Consider the following 20,328-nt stretch of genomic DNA (forward strand, 5'->3'; position numbering starts at 1 on the left):
GCATTTATTGAGTGTCTACTCTTTGCCAAGCACTGTGCTCAGTGCTCCATGTGATGTGGCCCATGAACCTTTCAGTAAATTGCTAGATCTAATGAAGGCAAGGGACAATTACGTCAATCCCTGGCAGCTTAAGAGGGCATGCTGTGGTCTAGTGCCACAGCTGGAGATAAAACTTGGGACATCACTGTATATTTGACTGGTAACCTACTCAGGTAGTCTTATTGTTCCTCTCCAACTAATCAACCAGGATGTTGTTCAGAAGTCTTCCTTTCTGTTTGCTGATAATTGCCATCGTAAGGGAAGAAAATATCAAAGTCTCCACGCATTCTAGAGTTCTCTGCATTTCCCTTTTCCCTGTGACTTGAGTGGATTTCTTGACTTTGTTCTCAGACAGCTACAGGTTCTGGACTTCACAGAATATGACTAGGCTGTATTGTAGGGATGGCCCAGCCTTCATTTTACCATGCATCTCAAGCTGCTGCCCAACACCGTGTATTATCTTGCTTTGGTCCATATCCACCCACACACCTATGATGACCTGAGCACTAGGAAAAGTTAGGATACTTCTCATTCCCACAGGGCAACTCAGCAAGGAAACCTCTTGAATCCTAGACATCTTAAAACTCACTCATGGAGGAAAAAAAAACATAAAAACGAAAAAAGCTGGAGATGCAATGAAGGATACTGCAGGCCAGAGGGTCCCGAGTTGGTGCGGTAACCTCCCAGGCGCTGCCCGCTCTCTGAGCAGTGCCAGGTGAAGTGCTTGTCCTGTCCCGTGCTCAGCAGCCACTCCATCTCCAGAACAAACAGGACCATTGTTACTCTGCTCTGGTGAGCTGAAAAACAAAAGATAACAGATCTATTTGTCATCCTAAGGGGTGGGAAGAGCAGAAGACCAGGAAAGAGTTAAACATTTCGATAGGAAAGCACTGTCCCCTCTGCCACTACCCAGCAGAAACTGATGAATCAGGTGGATGAAGCTCCACTGAAGTATTCTGTGCTGTCAGTAAGAGAAAAAGTTATGGCAAGTCTCAGCTAAACAATAATCAAAGCCTAACAATATTCAGGAGTCTAGACAAACACTGTCAGGATATGGTGGATTTGTTTAGCCAAAAAAATAATTAAGGTGACAAGTCAGGCTTCTTCTTAGCTTAATAGTGCCTGGCACATTTTTGTTGTTCAGTCATTTTGCTTGTGTCTGACTCTTAATGACTTCATGTAGACCTTTCTTTGGCAAAGATACTGGACTAGTTAGTTGGCCATTTCCTTCTCTAGCTCACTTGACAGATGAGGAAAGAGAGACAAACTGGGTGAAGTGACTTGCCCAGGGTCACACAGCTAGTAAGTGTCAGAAGCCAGATTCAAACTCAGCAAGATAGGTCTTCTTCATGCCAAGTCTGGCACTCTACCTGCTGAGCCTGAGAGAGGCCCTGCCAGACACATAGCAGAGGCTTAATAAATGTTTACTTATTTATTGATGATAACTAAAAAGCTTAGTCTACACACCGATAGCAAAGCTCTGGAAGTACAGTGCTTTGTCAAACTTCACAAATGCTTTTGAAAGAAGCACAGATTTCTTATTCCCAAATGTCACATGAGGGAGAAGGAAGTATTCTAATACCAAATCACACATACCAGGGGGTCTTGAGAACAGCTGCCCAGTTTATAACTCTGGTCCATATCAGCTCTTCTGTTATGCTGAGCTTCTAGTGAGGATGCCCTTAGTACCCCAGACGATGAAGACTGGCAACTCCTCTGCCAGAGTTGTTGTTTTTTAAACTCATACTTTCTGTCTTAGAATCAATACAATTCTAAGGTGGAAAAGCAGAAAGGACTAAGCAATTGGGGTTAAGTGACTTGGACAGGGTCACACAGCTAGGACCTGTCAGGGACCAGATTTGAACCTAGAACCTCCTCCAGGCCTGGTATTTTATCAACTGTGCCACATAACTGTCCTTCCCACAGAGAGAGAGAGAGAGAGAGAGAGAGAGAGAGAGAGAGAGAGAGAGAGAGAGAGAGAGACAAGACATGTAAGCTTTACCTGACTATATCTTTTAGTTCCTACCTTCCTCTAAATTTCCCACCCAGTTTCCTTTTAGGAGGCCTTCACAAAAGCCTTCTGATGGAGCCCTTCAGTACAACTTTCCCTTTTCCCCATCTATAGTTTTGCAGAGTACCCTGGGCACTTAGAGACTCAATGATTTGCCAGATACACAGCCAAGGTTTGTCAGAAGAAGGAGTTGAACTCAGGACTTGACTCAGAAGCTTTCTCACCCACTACAAGAAGTTTTTCATATGGGCTTGTCTAAACTGTCCATTTAACACTATCTATATTATCTTAATGTTAATAGAATATTTAAAATATGCTACATGACACCATGATGACAGACAAGTCCTGACTGATCCAATAGGATGGCCAGGGCTTTCATGATAATCCACACAGTTGGAACTGTCCAGCCTGTTTCATCCATCTAGGGTAGTTTGGAGTGAAATGAGAAAAAAAAAATTCTGCTGGTAAAAAATCTTAGGGTATGTGCAAGTATGTCTGCGCAGGCAGGTGAAAATCTGCTCAGAAAGAGATAACTATTTTTTTAGTTTTTTTTCAGATCAGAATAAAACTCTCATGATAATCAATGCTTTGGCACCTACTATGTGTCAGGCACTGAGCTGGGTGCTGGAAAAAGATGAGCTTGTTTCAAGATAAACAGTTTATCACTTGGTCAAAAGCATTAGGAACATGCTACCACTTAAGAAAAAATTATTCTAGTCCAAAAATGATGAAAAGAAGATTGCAGACAGAATAGCCGAGACAGTTGCCTACATGGCTAAAGATGCCATTGGTAATGATATCCTTATATGACAGACAGATAAGATATATGTAAGAGCATCAGTTCTTCCCATGGTGTTGACATGTCTATCTAGATGGAGAGGCAGCTAGATAGATATGTATTTATAACATTCCCTCCCTCTCCCTCTCTCCATCCTAAATGGCTTTGGCCAATAATAATGATTAGGTTACAATACAATCCCAAGGCCAGAAACAAATGAATTTAATCTGAGATTTGTTAGCACCACATTGTAATTCAACACTCAATGAATGGTCTTATTTAACTGGGATGGCACTATCCTAGTTTAAATTATAGTAAGTCTTTGCTCAAAATTCACCCAATTCTGTTATTATTAGTGAAGAAAGAGAGTGGTGAAGTGTGATCTGCCAACTTTCCTCTGGCCTTACTTCTCTATCCTCTGGTGATGACCAAAAAGGTGCTAAATAAGGAAAAGAAATGCCAAGATGGAGACATCCATTAGCTGCTATACTTCTCTCCATGGATAATGAAAAAAGGCCCCTTGAAGCTTGAAGAAGCATGAAGACCAGCAAGATATTAGGGACAACTGGCATTGGTTTTTTTCTCCCAAAAAAACATGGCTGCAAAAACTGGAATGAATCTATTACAGAATGTCTTTGTTTAACTGCTGGTAGAAATTAGGCTAAACAGAATACCATCAATTCTGACCAGATCAAAATTTTGTCACCTTCTCCAAACAATTACACCCCTTTTCTTTGTGGTCAGATTTCAAGCTGTTAGTATTAAACATTTTAATAAAATCACAAATCAAGAACTAGACGGGACCTCAAAGGTGATCTAGTTCAACTCATTTTACAGATTACAAAATTGAGGCCACCAGAGGCTAATATAACTTGCCTAAGGTCATATAGGAAGTCAATGGCATATCTGGGATTCAAACTCAAATGTCCAAGTTTGGTGTTCCATGATTATAGCTTTTTTTTTTTTTTACTATACTATGTTACCTCAATAGATGACTACAAATGACAAGTCTTAATATTATTATTTTTTCATCACTAAATTTTCCAGGCTGAAAATATTCTGTGTATTCTTTAATATTATAACCTAAAATCACCCTATGATGGGAATATTTAGTTAATTACATTATATAGTAGTCTTTCCAGAAGGACTTCAAATGGGATCCTGCCAATGTTGAAGGACAGGGAAATGTCAAGGGTTGTAATTAGTTTTTTTGCCTTTCCTGAAGGTTATGATAAGGTTTGAAATTCTCTATTATTTCCTTAATAATCTATACTTTGAGGAAAGGCCAAGTCAACATCTAAGAATCTTTTTTTCTTTGCCAATTCAAAAACCTCATCACATACTGGAGTTTTACCAAATTTTAGAACTATTATGAGGGTAGTGACTTTTCCCAAAAATAGCAGCTTCCATATAATTTTATCTTCTTGGCAAATTTTCTGAACCGTAAGACTTCAAGTATGAAAGTTGGAAGTGGTCTGAGGTCAGTGAAATATTGCTGCTATTTAAAATGTCTACAAAGAGAGAGGTTAGGAGGAGAAGCTTCCCATCTACTTTCTTCAAAAAAGAATTTAACTCAAAAAGAAATAGTGACCTTAGCTATAGTTAAATATATCAGCTCTTTGGACATTAATGACAAAGCTGCCCACTAAAAGCATCAAGACAGATTTTCTTTTGAAATCTAGCTTAAAGGACATAAGATTCCTACTTTACCTTGGTAGTTTTTCACAGGACTCATCTTGTTGTAATCTTCTGATAAAATAAATTCCTGTAAAATAATAACAATAACAAAATTAAACAAGTCTCTCTTAAGGAAGAACACAGTTTAAGCTAAACCATATTTGAGTTGCTTTGCAAAGAATTAACACTTCCCAACTACATCTAGTGCCTCAGAATTTTGCTCGTAAAGATAATGGTATCCTTTTTTCAAATCCTTTTTGATCAGGGCTTCTTAACATTTTCTGTGTAATAGAACTTCCTGGAAGTCTGGTAAAACTCTTTTAAATGCATAAAATACATAAGATTATAAACAAAAGCAACTATATTAAGTAGTTATCAACATAGTGCTGATAATTATAATTGAATATATAAATTATATTTAAAGATAGCTACTAATATCTATCAAGACTTCTCTATTAATGTTAAGGGTATCATCCTCCTTCCAGTGCCCTAGGCTCTCAACCTATGCATCACCTGTCAATTCCTCATTATCTATCATGCTCCCACCCCTATATATTCAATCTGTTATCAAGACCTGTAGATTTTATCTTCATAACATCTCTTGCAGATGCCTGTTTACAATTTGCCCCCTTCTCTCCTCAAATACTGCCACTACTCTGGAGCAAGCCCTCATTCCTTATGCCTGGACTATTAGAAAAGTCTGCTGCTGGGACTGCTTCCCTCTCCCACTCCAATCCATCCTACACTTGGGCTGCCTATCATCTCTAGGATCAAATAAAAAATCCTGTTTGGCATTCAAAGCACTTCATTACCTGTTTTCCAGGCTTCTCATACTTTATACCTCTTCATATATTCTTTGATCCAAAGACACTGGCCTCTTTTTTCTGTTCCTTGCATAAGGTATTTCATCACTCAAATCCATGCTTTTTCAAAATGGCCCCATTCCCCTATACCTGGAATGATTTCCCTCCTCACCTCAGCCTCTTGGCTTCCCTGGCTTCTTTCAAGACCTGTCTAAACCTCCACTTTTATAGAATGTCTTTTCTGATTCCTCTTAATTCTAGTGTGTAAAAATGGAGGGTGATTTGACTGTAACTAAAGGGTTTTCCCACCTGATTACAATGGTGAATCAGTGGAAACTACTGAGTAAGTGAAGCAGGTTCAACCTATGAAAGGGAGAACTAAGGTTGCATGGAGTTAGCCTCTGTTCTTCCCTTCCTTTCCCTTGAGGAAATCCTTACAAGTACCTTCTTTCTGATGATTATTTCCTACTCATCTTGCATATAGCTGTATGATTAAATATGTAGATATTTGCATGTTGTCCTTCCCATTAGACTGTAAGCTCTTCAAGGGCAAGGTTTGTCTTTTCCCTATACTTGTATCCCCAGTTAGCACAATATCTAACAGTGCTTTAAAAAAGTGTTGAAACTGGCTGCTTACTATTAGAAATAAGTTTAGGGATCTTATTAAGAATTAATTAATTAGAATTCCTGGCTTAGAGGGTACAAAAATATCACTATCCTAAGGATATCTGAATATTCTCCACCTACAATTACTAATGTGACTTTATTAAGCAGAGGAAAATTTGGACCAAGTCAAAAGCTTCCATGTTGGCTAATAATGAACAACAAAATTTTTAGGGTTTATCAGAACATATGGTAGCTTGAACCTTGTGATTTGCAAGTGGAAGGGCAAATGTATGTATGTGGGTACTGAAAAAGTAAGTTAGAATTCTTAAATATATTAGTTTTCTCCCTCATAGTTAAAGATCTGGATAGTGGATTTAAAGTCCATAGGTGTCTCAATGGCTAAGCTGAGGAGTTATGTAAAAGATGAGAGTTAGAATTTAATTTTGGATATATTAGTTGCCAAGTGAACATAGGCTTATGGATTCCTGTTTTTATTACATATATACCATAGAACCTCAAACATAATAATTCATCTGTCAGTGGAATCCAGTACATTGACAGATGAGCTCTGACTAAATCCAGATAATCACTCAAATGTAAAGAAACTTTGAAGGAGAATTTATATTATAAATATTATATACCAAAGCCAATAAGTGCCTTGAATTATATAGAATAAACAGAACAATGAGACTTATTACACGGCATCCAAAGCTTTGAGAATTTTTTTTTTGATGATTTTAAAAATTAGAGAAAGTCAGTTCATTTGGTTAGGAGTCTGTTCATTATGCCTAGTCCCCAAGAATCCTGTAGTTGGGAATGACCACCAGTCATTTTTCAGACTTTGAGCAAGTTGGCAAGTTGGCATGTAGAGTTATAAAATTATGATGCCATAATTCAGCATCTGTTAAACAAGGGCTTCAAAATAAAAATAAACCTTTTAGGGAAGAAGGATTTTGAAGTAGAATACTCTAATGCTAGAAAACAGTGGTAACATAGTTCTAAAGATTCCCAGAACCTCTACTTGGAAGTGTTTAATGATAGATAAATACTTTGTGACAAGAAATGCAGCAATCCATAGCAATGTGCATGCTATATAAGTTCAGAGTTGGGCCATGCAACATTTTACATATAAGACTTAGTGATGAACAGAAATGAGTCACTTTCATTCCATATAGGAGTAAAAATGTTTTTTAAAAATCCCTTTAGATAGGAGGCCTTTCCTCCTAGTCACTAGTGCCCTCTCCTCTGAAACTGCCTTCCATCTGTTCTGTACCTCAGGCAGTAAATGAATATTTTTTAAAGCACCTACTATGTGTCAGCACTGTGTTAAGAACTAGGAGTAATGGGAAAGACAAGACAGACCCTGCTCTCAAAGAACTCAAAGTCTAATAAAGGAGACAACATATTCAAATTATATAAAAACAAGATAGATTTAGGATATATAATTAATAGGGGGAAAGCGCTAGAATTATGAGGAATTGGGAAAGACTTCTTATAGAAGGTGGGATTTTTGCTGAACTTGAAGGAAGTGACAGAGGCTGGCACATAAGAAAAGTGTCAGGCTGAAGAGTGTGTGAAACTGATTACCTCAATGGGGAAGGGGCCCCAAGGGATTAGAAGCTTGAGGAGGAGAAGACTCTGGCTGGTAGAGGAGTTGGTCTCTCAGTCTGGAGAAGCTGAAGAGAAAAGGTAGAAAAAGACTTTCTCCTGAGGGTTACCTACTTTTCCTTCTGGTGACTAGAAAACTTTCCCCCAACATTTCCTAATTGAAAAGACTATTGAAGAGGAAATCTGAGAAAGACATTTTAAATCCCTATCCAACTTTACCTTAGCTCCTGTTGCCCTGAGTCTGAACTGTGGCCAAGGGGCCAAACCCAGGGTGAGTCAACCTGACTTTCTCTCAGGGGGCTCAGGGTGCCAAGGTCTGAATTCCCCCCAAACTCAAGGAGGGAGGGAAAAGTGTTTTAGATAGAGACAGGGAACCCCTTTTCCTCACCTTCCTTTCCCATTCTTTCCCTGCCAGGTTTTCCTTTGTATTATCCTGATTGAGTTAAGTTGACATTAAAAGAGTTATCTTTTCCCCAAGCTGTGTGTGAATGAACAGATCAAGGGCAGACTCTTTGGTCAGTGGAAGGGGGACATGAGGGACAGGAGTGAATCTGGGAGAGCAGCCTTAGCTACGGAGGGAAGGCAGAAGGGGAAAAATCCTCAAACCCCCTCTCCTCTCTCTGAGTCAGCCTTAAACCTCAGCTGTCTCCCCTGAACCCCACTTTGAGAAGGTGGGGGTCTCTCACTCTTTCCCCTCTCTGTACTGAAAGACTGAACCCCTCAGTTACAACTAAACAACCCCTTGAATACAAGGAAGCCAGGGAAGACAATGAGATGGGAGAATATTCTAAGCATGGGAAAAACTAGGGAAGATGCCTAGGGATGGGCAGTGGAAATGTTTGTGGAATAGACAGCTGGTCAGTGTAATTGGACTAAAGAGTATGTAGTAGGAAGTAAGAAGATTAGAAAGGTAAGAGGGGGCTAGGTTATAGAAGGTTTTGAGTGCCAAATGTAGCATTTTGTATTTGATTCTGGAGGTACATATGGAAGCCACTATAGTTTACTGAATTGCAGGGTGGGATGAGGAGAGAGACTAGAGTGACATGGCTGGACCTGTGCTTTAGGAAAAATCACTTTAGGGGATGAATGGAAGCTGAACTGGAGTGGGGAGAAATTTAAGGCAGGCAGATCAACCAGTAGATCATTACAATAGTCCAAGTATAATATCATATGGGCCTGCCCTATATATATATATATATATATATATATATATATATAAAATATGTGTGTGTGTGTGTGTGTGTATAAAGCCTAGTTGGATGATGTGAACTGGTTAGCTCTAATGACAAAGTTTCTGCTGTCTTGTTTTTGCCTCCAATGTTTTTGTTCTGTTTTATGAGGGCATAAGGTTCACAATCTTCCATTGTCAACCTCCTAATATTCTACAACAAACATGCTTATAATCTAAACTTAGTGTGTCATCCATGGTTGTCATGTTTCATTGCCCAGCAAGGATATCAATTATTTGCTAGCTAAGGTAATTTCTTGGGCTTAGGTTTCTACCCTGTGGGGCTGGTTTTCAATCAATTAAACTTCTATTGGAAATAATGGCAATCATTGTCAATAACTTGACCATTTTCTACTGCCCATTTTTCTCCATATCAATAACTTGTCTGAATGTCAGATTTAATTTGTGTTTATTTGCAATTGTACTTTCTTCCTATTTGTTGTTGATTTTGACCACTGCTCTTGGTTGATATTCTGCCTACATATAGACAGGTGATTCTAACAGGATTCCCACAGACATAAACTAATCCATTCCTGTCTGTTAAGGGAAAGTTGATTTCATTTTGGTGATGTTTAGTATTCTAAATGTCTAGGACCTCTGAGTTTTAAAAAAATATTCATAATAGGTAGATAATAAGACTTCTGAGTAATCTATAAAGTCTTTGTTCTCTTTCATTTCTTAAATCCTAACTATATTTCCATATAACATACTTTTTATTCTCTTCCATTTCTTCTCATATCCTCCCATTAGTCTCTGCCATCTTCACACTGAGGTCACTACATACTGAAGTCTAATGTTTGCTAGGCTTTATCTTTTCCATTTTTACATGGAATTTTTCTGTCTTCATCTTTGGCATGAAATGTTGGTGTACAAGCCTTCAAAGTGGTCTTTGAAATGCTTTTGACCACCAGCATGACAAAAATTGCCCCTCCAAGTCCTCTGGTTTGTCTCACATCTGTGAATCAGTTTTCCATTCACTTGCAACATCTTATGTACTTCTGCTTTCATTTGTAATAAGCCTATCAATATTAGTAAATCAGTTCTTCCAATGGTTAAAAGACTTTATATTCAAAGTACAGACAAAGGTAATGTTTATAGATTATCTAAAAGTGATGTGATTCCTAACATACTTTTCTCCCTTTGTACCATTTCACAATGGAAGTAGAGGATTACTTAAGACTAGGGGACACAAATGTTTTTTTCCTCTATTGAGTTGCCATGGCCAAAGAATTCATCACTGACTGGTCTTCCTTCTGATAATAATAAAGACGTCGTCTGTTGGCTACTTCATAAGAGAATGTGTTCTCTCCAGGCACTAAATATGAGAGCATATATAGTACCCTCTGATATTTGTAGCCTGGCAACTCTGATCCCTTTTGATTAGGTGTAATGTAGGGGATGAGTAGGTGTATATCAAGAAATACTTGATATACAAATTCTAAAAGACCTGATCCCTAGTTCCAAACTGCAAAAGAAATACCCAATGAAGTTCTAACCAATTTGATTCATATGTTCCAGTACAGAGAAGCACTTATCACAAAATACTAATGAATTAGTTGAGAGTAATGACAGACAGTAATTAACCTCCCTGAACAAAGAAATAATACTTGATACAGATATGAAGGACATTTTTCTTGGAGAATCTTAGGTAAAATGTAGGCAGGAACACAAATTCGCAATTCCTGCAGTCTCATAATTTATATACAGTTTAAATCCCTCCCTGGGTAAGTTTGACTAGATGCATAAAATTTGATCATGGATATCACCTCAGGAAAGAATTATGATTCCATAAATCTATGCTGGCATCCTACCTTCAACCAGAATTCTAAAGGAGCTACCCCGTAGGAAAAATATTGACACAAATCCAGCCATTTGGATAGTAATTCTCTTGAATGCTATTCTGAATAATCAAACAAATGACGGGAACTCCTGTAGAGAGAACACACTAGTGGCAAGATGCTAGGGCTAATCATTATAGAGCTGTCAAATTTTATAGATATAAACATATTATTTATTGACTCTAAAAATATCTTTACCTGTTTTCCATCCCCCAAAGCAACACAACAAATACCACACATAGATTGTAAAAGAAATAACATCACCATCAATATCAATAGTTATTATGACTTCAAGCATATGTGCAAGTGGTTGTCTGCAGGTTTATTAATATAGCCACATCTTTCCCAAGAGAAAAGAAAGGAAGGGGGCAAAGATGAAATAAGGCAATCTGGGTTAGCATGCTACCATTTGTTTACTCTTGCAAATCTGAAGGTAGGAAATTTCTCTTGAAAATACTTTTTAAACTTTTTACAATGTCAAAACATTTTATTTTTCAGTTGTCTTTTCAAATGAGTTTTTTAAAATCTACTAATAGTACCACATTTAACAAGATCTTTAAAAGATCATCAATTGTTAATGTTAATTTTATACACAATCTAACAATATCACCAACAACTCTGTGAGACGTATGGTACTGCTTGGTATCAAATAAATGTTTTATGATTGAAGACAACATTAAATGTGAGAAATCCTATACTTTACACAGATCATAACTGCTTCACAAAATTTTTTATTTTCATGTTTACGTAGGCTAGCATGGAAGGGTACTGCTTCACTTGATTACATTTTCTCTTTTAAAATTTGAGAATTTTCCCTGTAAATACACCATTTCATTCCTAAGGGTCTTTGTAATTTTGCCAGAAATATGGAAATATACATATTTTTTATTTGGTAGCATAACACAATGCCTGAGGGCTACTAGAAAGAAAACTCACTCATTATGTTTCAATTTCCTATGTATTGGGTATCTGAACCACTTTCAGTCTTTAATGTTTTTTATTTCTTTTCTCTTTAAATTTCCAGATTTTACCCAATTATCCATTAATGACTGTTGGTATAAAAAACGAGCAATACATGCACACAATAGACATAACACCCCACTATCTCCATATGATTATTCTGGATAGTGATCAACTGATTAAAACTGTCACAAAATTATTGAGTGCATTCAATGATTTCTTAATGGAAACTCCTAGAGTTTTCATAGAAGCTTAGGGTTCCATAGAATATTGGTTGAGCAAAGATATGTAAACAAATTGGGAAAATCCTGCATGAAGACTAAAGCTGAAAGAGTATTAATGGTCCTTCAAAACATCTAGTAAATAATGCCAAGTACTCAAGATTCTTAGTCTACCTCTGTCTCTTCTTACTGCTAATATTTTACTTCAGTCCTTGTCAATGATATTAATCAATCAATGAGCACTGATTAAATGACTATCATCGGGGAAGCTAGAAAGTCAGTTCTAAAAACAGGAGATCCTAGGTTCAAATCTGGACTCAGACATTCCCTTGCTTTGAAACCCCTGACCAGTAATTTAAACCCAATTGTCTAGCACTTGCAACTCTTCTGTCTTGGAATCAATACCCAGTATTGTTTCTAAGACAAACAGTAAAGGTTTTTAAAAAAATAAAAATGTCTATCATGTGCCAGGCACTGTGAATACAAAGACAAGATCAGAGTAAATAAGTATCAATATATCTAATTTATCCATCCATCCAATTTTCATAGAAATCATGCCAAGTAGTTCTTTTCTGCTTCCTTCTCTGTTTATTCCTCCTCCCCACTCCATAACTTTATTTCATATCCTGTTTGGTCAATGAAAAGGGAAGTATATTTCAAATTACATTTCTAACCAGTAAAAATACAGTTATATTCCAAAACAAATGAAGTGAAAGGTCAGCTGACAATGACCAGTAGCTAGTACTTATTTTTAAAATAGATTAAGTGTTGAAACTTTTGAGAAAAACAAATTGAACAATGAAACTGCCTGATGAAAAGAGGAAATTATACTCAGCTGCTGACATAAAATTCAAATTCATTGTGATAGCTGCCAACCATTAGTCCTACATGTGGATGGAGCTAGTGAGAGATACTGCAGGCTTTATGTTTAAAGTTTTAGATTTCTTAGAATTTTAGAGCTGAAAGAGGTTTTGGAGACCATCTGCCTAATTTACTTTAAAGATGAGGAAAATTATACCTATAGAAGTTAAATGACTGAACCAAGTTATCCTTGTAGTCAATAGAAGGGCCTGGATGAAAACCTGTTTCCTCACTCCTGATTTAAAAAATCTTTTTACTATATGACAGACATAAATCAAAGGAGATTTGTAAATGGATAACTGATTCCTTGGAGGGCTTCATTTTTTTAACTGGATAAAGAGCAAGATGTTGGAGGGACTGCTGAAAAGGAAACACATTTACACAAAAAGAGTATATGCCCTCTGACCCAGACCTATAACACAAGAAAAATCCATGAAAAGAGGAAAAAGTCCTATAAGTACAAAAATATTTACAGCTACTCTTTATTGTGGCAAAAAACATCTAAGAACTAAGGGGGAAGGACTGACCAAATTGTTGGAAATAAATGTAATGGAATATTGCTGTGCTGTATAAAATTACTTCTAAGAGATATGGAAAGACATGAACTGATGCAGAGTAAAATGAGCAAAACCAAAAGCACAATATGTACCTTAATATCAATCAGTATTCTAAAAATGGACATTTCTGAACATTTTAAGAACTCCAATGAACTAAATAATCAACTATATTTTCGGAAGACTGATAAAAACGAAAGTTATCCACATGTCACTGTATTTTTTTCTCTCCTTCCATCTCTCCTTCCTTCCTCTCCCTCTCCTTCCCCTCCCCTTCACCTTCTTAGAATTGATTTCAAGGCAGAAGAGTTATAAGCCCTAGGTAACTGGGATTGTGACTTGTCTAGGGACACAGCTAGTAAGTCTGAGGCCATATTTGAACCCAGGACCTCCTATCTCCAAGCCTGGCTCTCTATCCATTAAGCCACCAGCCTGTCCTATTTTTCTCTTTCTCTTAAAGTATTTGTTACAAAGAGTGGCTTACTAATTAGGGAAATGGAGAGGAATAGATATATTTTAAATGAATATGACATAAAAACAAAAGGAAGCAAAAAGAAAATAAAAAGTTTTAAAGCTGATAAGTATGGTCTTTCAAGTTATATTTTCTGAAGACTTAAAAGGTGGCATAATAAACAAGGCAGAAGACACACAGAAGGGGGCAGCTGGGTAGCACAGTGGATTGAGAACCAGTCCTAGAGACGGGAGGTCCTAGGTTCAAATCTGACTTCAGCCACTTCCCAGTGGTGTGACCCTGGGCAAGTCACTTGACCCCCATTGCCTAGCCCTTACCACTCTTCTGCCTTGGAGCCAATACACAGTATTGACTCCAAGACGGAAGGTAAGGGTTTAAAAAAAAAAAAGAAGACACACAGAAGATCACTAAATGTACCAACATCATTCTCCCAGATCTCCACGCTGGACAACTCAATGTTCCTGATTTTCTTTCTCTCTTACTTGCCTTGCCTCCCCTAATCGTGCTAAATACCCTAAATTCTTACTCCATCTTTCTTTCTAATCTTATTACTACTACTCTACTTCAGTTCCTGTTAATTCTTTAAAAATTGACTGTTGCCTCTGGTCTCACTACAGACTGATTATGTATTTTTTCCCCCTAAAACACAATTCTGAACCAAAAAAATCAATCACTTCTAAGTACTACCCAACAGGATCTAAGTTCCTCAGTCTGAAATTGAAGGCTTTCATTATCAGGTCTGGAATTCAAGGTCTAATTTCTAAATTCTAGATCTAGGTTCAAAATTCCTCAGTTTTAATTTCAAGGCCTTTCATTATTCCATTAGACTGTGAGCTCCTTGAGAAAAGGGACCTTTAATCACCCTTTCTTTTATATCCCCCAGCACTTAGCACAATGCCTGGTACATAGTAGGTACTTAATAAATGCTTGTTGACTAACTGTTCTATTTTGTTTCAAGGTATTCCCCTTAATTATTCTATAATCAAAATATTCTATAATCAATTAAGAGTTTTGGGGCAGAGAAGGGGGTATACCTAGATGGCACATAGGATAGAGCCAGGCCTGGAGATGGGGATCCTGGGTTCAAATCTGATCTCAGACACTTCCCAGCTGTGTGACCCTGGGCAAGTCACTTAATCCCACTGTCTAGCCCTTATTGCTCTTCTGCCTTAGAATTACTTCTAAGGCAGAAGGTAAGGGTTTAAAAAATTTTAGGAGTTTTGAAGGGGAATACCAGGCAGTCAGATAGGTATAACCTATGACTTTTCTAGGAAAAGAAAATAGCCAAGTACTTTCTCAGCATCCTTGCTGAGAAAATCTCATAGACAGTAGGGTTCACAGGGTCATGAAGAGTCAGACCTGACTGAATAATAACAAGAAACTTTTCTGGAAAAAAATCTTTATTATGAGTTTAAGAAACAAATAAGAATATTTCCACATGCAAACAATAGAAAAAAAGAGGATTACAAATGAAGCTCTCTATGTAAATCTCTATGATTTACATCTTGTTTTTCCTTCTATATGTATGAACTTGAACAAAAAAAAATTAAGAGGTTTTTTAGAACTTATGAAATATTTAACTAAAGGACAGATATGAGCCTACAGGCTGAAACTAAAAAGGACCTCAGGAGGTGTAAACCTTAATATTTCTTAGATTTATGAATGTTGGAAATTTCCCCGTTGGGAAATTTCATACTTGAAAAATTTCCTACTGATAGTAAGAACTCTATTGGAATATGAAACTCCTTGGCATGGGAGGATCCTTCTCCTCCCTACTTAAGACTACTTTAGGACAGAAACCTTTTGCTAAACAATGGAAAGGGCTTTGACCTATGCTTAAGCATAGAACAGGAAGTTCTTTGAGTCATGATTGATTTTAGAATTGATACAATAGAGATACTTGGAATGACAGAACCAGGTCTTGGAAACTACAATATCCACCCTACTCAGAGTAACAGGATTTAGGAAGGGCTGCAGCAAAGATCAAGATTTAATTATTTGAGAATATGACCTTCAACAGACATGTGCAAAGGGGAGAGACCTCTGGGCGGTCCTGGGTTAAGCTAGAGCCACCATTGGCACAGGGGAGACATCGACAGTGATTGGTAGATGTGAGAACTGAGGGGAGGGAACTGAGATTGTTTCCTTAAAGATAGCGGGGTCTGAGGAACTCAGGAGGTTGCTCTGAAGGAGGACTGAGGAGGTTGCTTGGAAGGAGGAGAGAGTTTTTTGCTCTGAAGGAGGTCTGAGAGGAGAGGTCCTGGAGAGGTCTTGAAGGAGGCTGTGGAAGGAGAACTAAGGAGGAGTCAGGAGGAGAATTCTCTGGAAACATTTCCTGAAAGGAGGCTCTCTTGAAGGTGGAGCCTGAGGTTGGCATGAGAAGCCTTACCTAGAGAGATCTTGGGTGAGTGATAAAACCAACTGACTGATTTATCTCTTAGGACTGAGGTCTAGGCCTTATTGGCTTGAGGCCTTTCATTCTTATTCCTTTCTTACTTTCTCTCTTTTTCTATTGATTAATCAGTGTATTATAAATTAAATTTCTCTATAAAACCCAGTTGGCTTGGGCATATTCATATATTGGGAATATATTCCCTGGCAACCATCTTATATTTATATAAAACCAAGATACAGTAGAAAACATATTTCAGTGGTCATAATTGTTATATATTTCCCTTGCTCCCAAACATTTTAATTATCACAGTTTATGGCTCCCACTCTCTTATCTACAACTATTTAACGCTCAAAACTATTTTAAATCTAACAGAGGCAATACAGTACGTATAAAGAGAGTGAAAACAACATTGGATTTTTTAGTCCAAAGCTGTGGTTGAATCCTGGCTCCATATTAATGCAACAACTTTGGGTAGATTGAAGGGAGGACTTAAAGGGAGGTGGGAGAAGGGCAGGTTCACCGTGGGGAGGGCAGGGGGATTGGCTCTGTGTGTGTGTGTGTGTGTGTGTGTGTGTGTGTGTGTGTGTGTGTGTGTATGTATGTATGTGTGTGTGTGTGTGTGTGTGTGTGTGAGAGAGAGAGAGAGAGAGAGAGAGAGAGATCTCAGTTTCTTTATCTGTAAAATAAGGGAGTGGGACTAGACGATCCTAGGGTCCTTTTCTGCTCTAAATTCTATAATCATTTAAGGGGGAGGACAGAGCTCTCAAGGGAGGAATTCTGATAAAGCATTTCTGAATGATTCAGATAAAGAAATAAAGGGAAAGGTATTGTAGAGAAAAAACTAAGCTCAGTTGCTGCAAAGAGAGATCATTGTTAAGCTGAAATTTTTATAAAAGGAAATTTACAAAATATGAAACAGGGGGCAGCTGGGTAGCTCAGTGGATTGAGTCAGGCCTAGAGATGGGAGGTCCTAGGTTCAAATCTGGCCTCAGACACTTCCCAGCTGTGTGACCCTGGGCAAGTCACTTGACTCCCATCACCTAGCCCGTACCACTCTTCTGCCTTGGAGCCAAATACATAGTATTGACTCCAAGATGAAGGTACGGGTTTTAAAAAAAAATGAAAACAAAGGAACATAAAAGGAGACTAATGCAGAAAGGTGACCGGTGTGCTAAGGACAGTAGAACTGTCATGTCAAGAAATCTAAAACTCCATAAGGGGCTGAGGTTTGCAAAAATACTAAACACAACCCCAAAAGGGCATTTATTTTCTTTAGGCATGTCAGAGGCAAGGACAGGGAAAGAACTCTAAGGTCAGAGTTCCTACATCCAAGTCCTGACTTGTATGTCACCTTGGATAAAACACTTATTCTCCCTTGAAACTCAGTTTCCTCATCTGTAAGATAAGACAGAGGGGCCAGATAACCCTTAAGATTCCTTCTAGTTCTAGATCTATAAGGCTAAGGGCAAGCACTTTGGAGTAGAGGAGATTGTATTAACCAATTCAATTCAATAATTACTTTTTAAGTATGTTTAATAAAGAAGCATGTGAAAGTAGAATTGCTTAATTTGTTTTTCCTTATGAATTATTTACTAAGGAGAATCCTTTTTGAACCAAGATGTATAGATTAAAATAGTTAAGAATTGAAACCCAAGATAGGTAAGGAGATAGATATTTGTTGTTGTTCAGTCAATTCAGTGATGGTCTCACTTGAGGTTTTCTTGGCAAAGATAGTGGACTGGTTTGCCATTTCCTTCTCCAGTTCATTGTACAGATGGGGAAACTGAGGCAACCAGGGCTAAGTAACTTACCCAGAGTTACACAGATAATACATATCTGAGGCTGCATATGAATTCATGTCTTCCTGACTTCAGGCTTATGCATTCTAACCAATAAGTCACCTACCATCTAAAGTCCTAGATGAGTTCAAATACCAAGTATGAGTATTCAAATAATTTGCAGAGTATTATTTTTGAATGTTTGCTGGGGATGGTTCAAGAATTATGAAAAATTAGAAAAGTACTAAAGCCTTGAAGATAAATAAGAAGTTTATCCAGATTTTCAAAAACAAGAAGAAAATATATAAAAAATAGTAATCATCTATTCCCAGAAATATTTCTAGAATAGACTATTAAACCAATGTTTTGTGGGCATGTAGAAAGGAAAGTAGTGATCACCACAAGCCAATGTGAGATTCTTCAGGAAAAAAAAGTCAACACCTGGTAAATTAGCAAAGATGACAAAATATGGGAAAAGTCAATGTTGGTGAGATTGCAGAAAAACAAGCAGTCAGATGCAACACTGGTGAGGCACTCAGTTAGGCCAACCATTCTACAAAGTAAACTGGAATTACACAAATAAAGTGGCTGTAAGGTCCATACATACCCTTCAACCCAAAGATTCTACTGGTGGACATATGCCCTCAAGGAAGTCAATGAGAAAAACAATGTTCTGCATACTGCAAAATCTGTTCACTTTTCATGAGGACAAGAAAATAAAAATATAATGACCAACAACCAAAGGAAAACTAAACAAATTGCTGCACATGAATGTTATGAAATATTGACTCTGAAGTGAGAAAAGAGGAACATGATGGATACAGAGAAGAATTCAAGATGTGAACTGAGGCAACATGAAGTAAGCAGAGCTGGGAAAATAACATACACAATGGCTACAACAGTGTAAGTGAAAAGGACAACTACCACAAAGCATTTGAATCAGTTACAAAACTATAAAGAACAGTCCAAAGAAGATAGTTGAAGGCATCTTCCGCCCACGCTTTGCATAGGTGGGGGCCCACAAGGGTAGAACATTGTAGAAAACAAAATTTTTGCTTAGTGATTGGTTTCATACATTTTCTTATCTTTTAAAAAAATCTGTTAAAAGGGATGACTCTATGGAAGGGGTAAGAGAAAGGATGCTGGGGAAATCAAGATGATATGAAAACAAGATATCAATAAAAATAAGCCAAGTTACCCATACCTTTTGGACAAGATTACTGGCCTGCTAAATCAGGAGATGTGGTTTCAATTATTCATTTTTGTTCTATACACCCCAGTTCAAATATGATTCTCCTTAGTGAATAATATAGAAGGAAAATAGGAGTTAAGTAATTCTACTTCCTAGTTCTTCTGTATTAAACAGCTACATGTTTAAAAATTATTGAATTGTTGAATTAAGTTGGTTGATATTTTGTCTAGACTACTTGAAGTTGCTCTGCCTTAGGCTTATAGATCTAGCACTAAAAGGGACCTCAAAGACCATATAATTTAGCTGCCTTATAATTCTGAGTCAGCTAGATGGCACAGTGGGTAGAGGGCTGGGACTGAAGCCAGGAAGACTCATCTTCCTGAGTTCAAATCTGGCCTCAGACAATCACTAGCTGTGTGACCCTGGGCAAGTCACTTCAACTGGCTTGTCTCCTTTTCCTCATCTGTAAGATGAGTTGGAGAAGGAAATGTAAAACCACCTCAGTATTTCTGCCAAGAAAACCCCAAATGAGGTCATCATGACAAAGAAATTACTGAACAAAGATCAGGAAAAAGCAGATAAACACAATGTGTTTGGGCTTCAGAAAGGAATTTCACAAAATGTTTCAAAATATACTTGTGGACAAGAAAGAAGTATATAAGAAATGGTAAAATGTATATTCAGAGAAACCTGGGAAAACATGTAAAAACTGATACCAGGAGAACAAATTATACAATGATCACAACATTTTAAGCAAAAGCTATCTCTAAAGGCTTGAGAAGTCTGAATGGAGCAATGAGTAATCAGAATTCCAGACAACTGATGATGAAGTACCCTTTCCGACTCCTGGTGAAGAGATAATATTTCCAGACATAATCATTGCAATATAAATTTGTTTTGCTTGCCTATACTAAGACTTTGCAAGAAGGTAAGATGTGTGCTTATGGGTAGTAATAAAAATGTTTTTTTAATTTTAAAAAGAAAAGATCAGCAAAACATTTAAAAATGTTTAAAATGCAAAGAGGATGAGATATAGTTTCATAGAGGAACAAAGATAAGCAGGGCAATGTTGGCACTATCACATTAAAAAAAAAATACATTAAATTTAGTATTAAGAGGGGCAACAAGGTGGCTCAGTAGATAGAGAGCCAGGCCTGGGGGAGGGCTGGGTTCAAATCTGGTCACAGACATATCCTATCTGTGTCACCCTGGGCAAGTCACAACTCCAATTGCCTAACCCATACCTCTCTTCTGCCTTGGAACTGCCTTGATATGGATTTTAAGACAAAAGATAAGGATTTTTCAAA

The 20,328-nt window shown here is 37.5% G+C and overlaps 1 protein-coding gene across 4 annotated transcripts in view; it reads right to left on the bottom strand.

The window, feature by feature from the left end:
- Nucleotides 1-20,328, bottom strand: part of WDFY2 (WD repeat and FYVE domain containing 2) — a 197,553-nt gene that overhangs the window by 50,647 nt on the left and 126,578 nt on the right. For all 4 annotated transcript variants that reach the window (XM_001368461.4, XM_056794819.1, XM_007495394.3 and 1 more), the window contains 2 exons: nucleotides 4,539-4,593; nucleotides 686-836 (listed from right to left, as the gene is read on the bottom strand). In XM_001368461.4, the coding sequence (XP_001368498.1) occupies nucleotides 686-836; nucleotides 4,539-4,593 (206 nt within the window). The remainder of the gene's footprint in view (nucleotides 1-685; nucleotides 837-4,538; nucleotides 4,594-20,328) is intronic.

Source organism: Monodelphis domestica, chromosome 4 (assembly GCF_027887165.1).
Source record: "Monodelphis domestica isolate mMonDom1 chromosome 4, mMonDom1.pri, whole genome shotgun sequence".
Classification (NCBI taxonomy): domain Eukaryota; kingdom Metazoa; phylum Chordata; class Mammalia; order Didelphimorphia; family Didelphidae; genus Monodelphis; species Monodelphis domestica.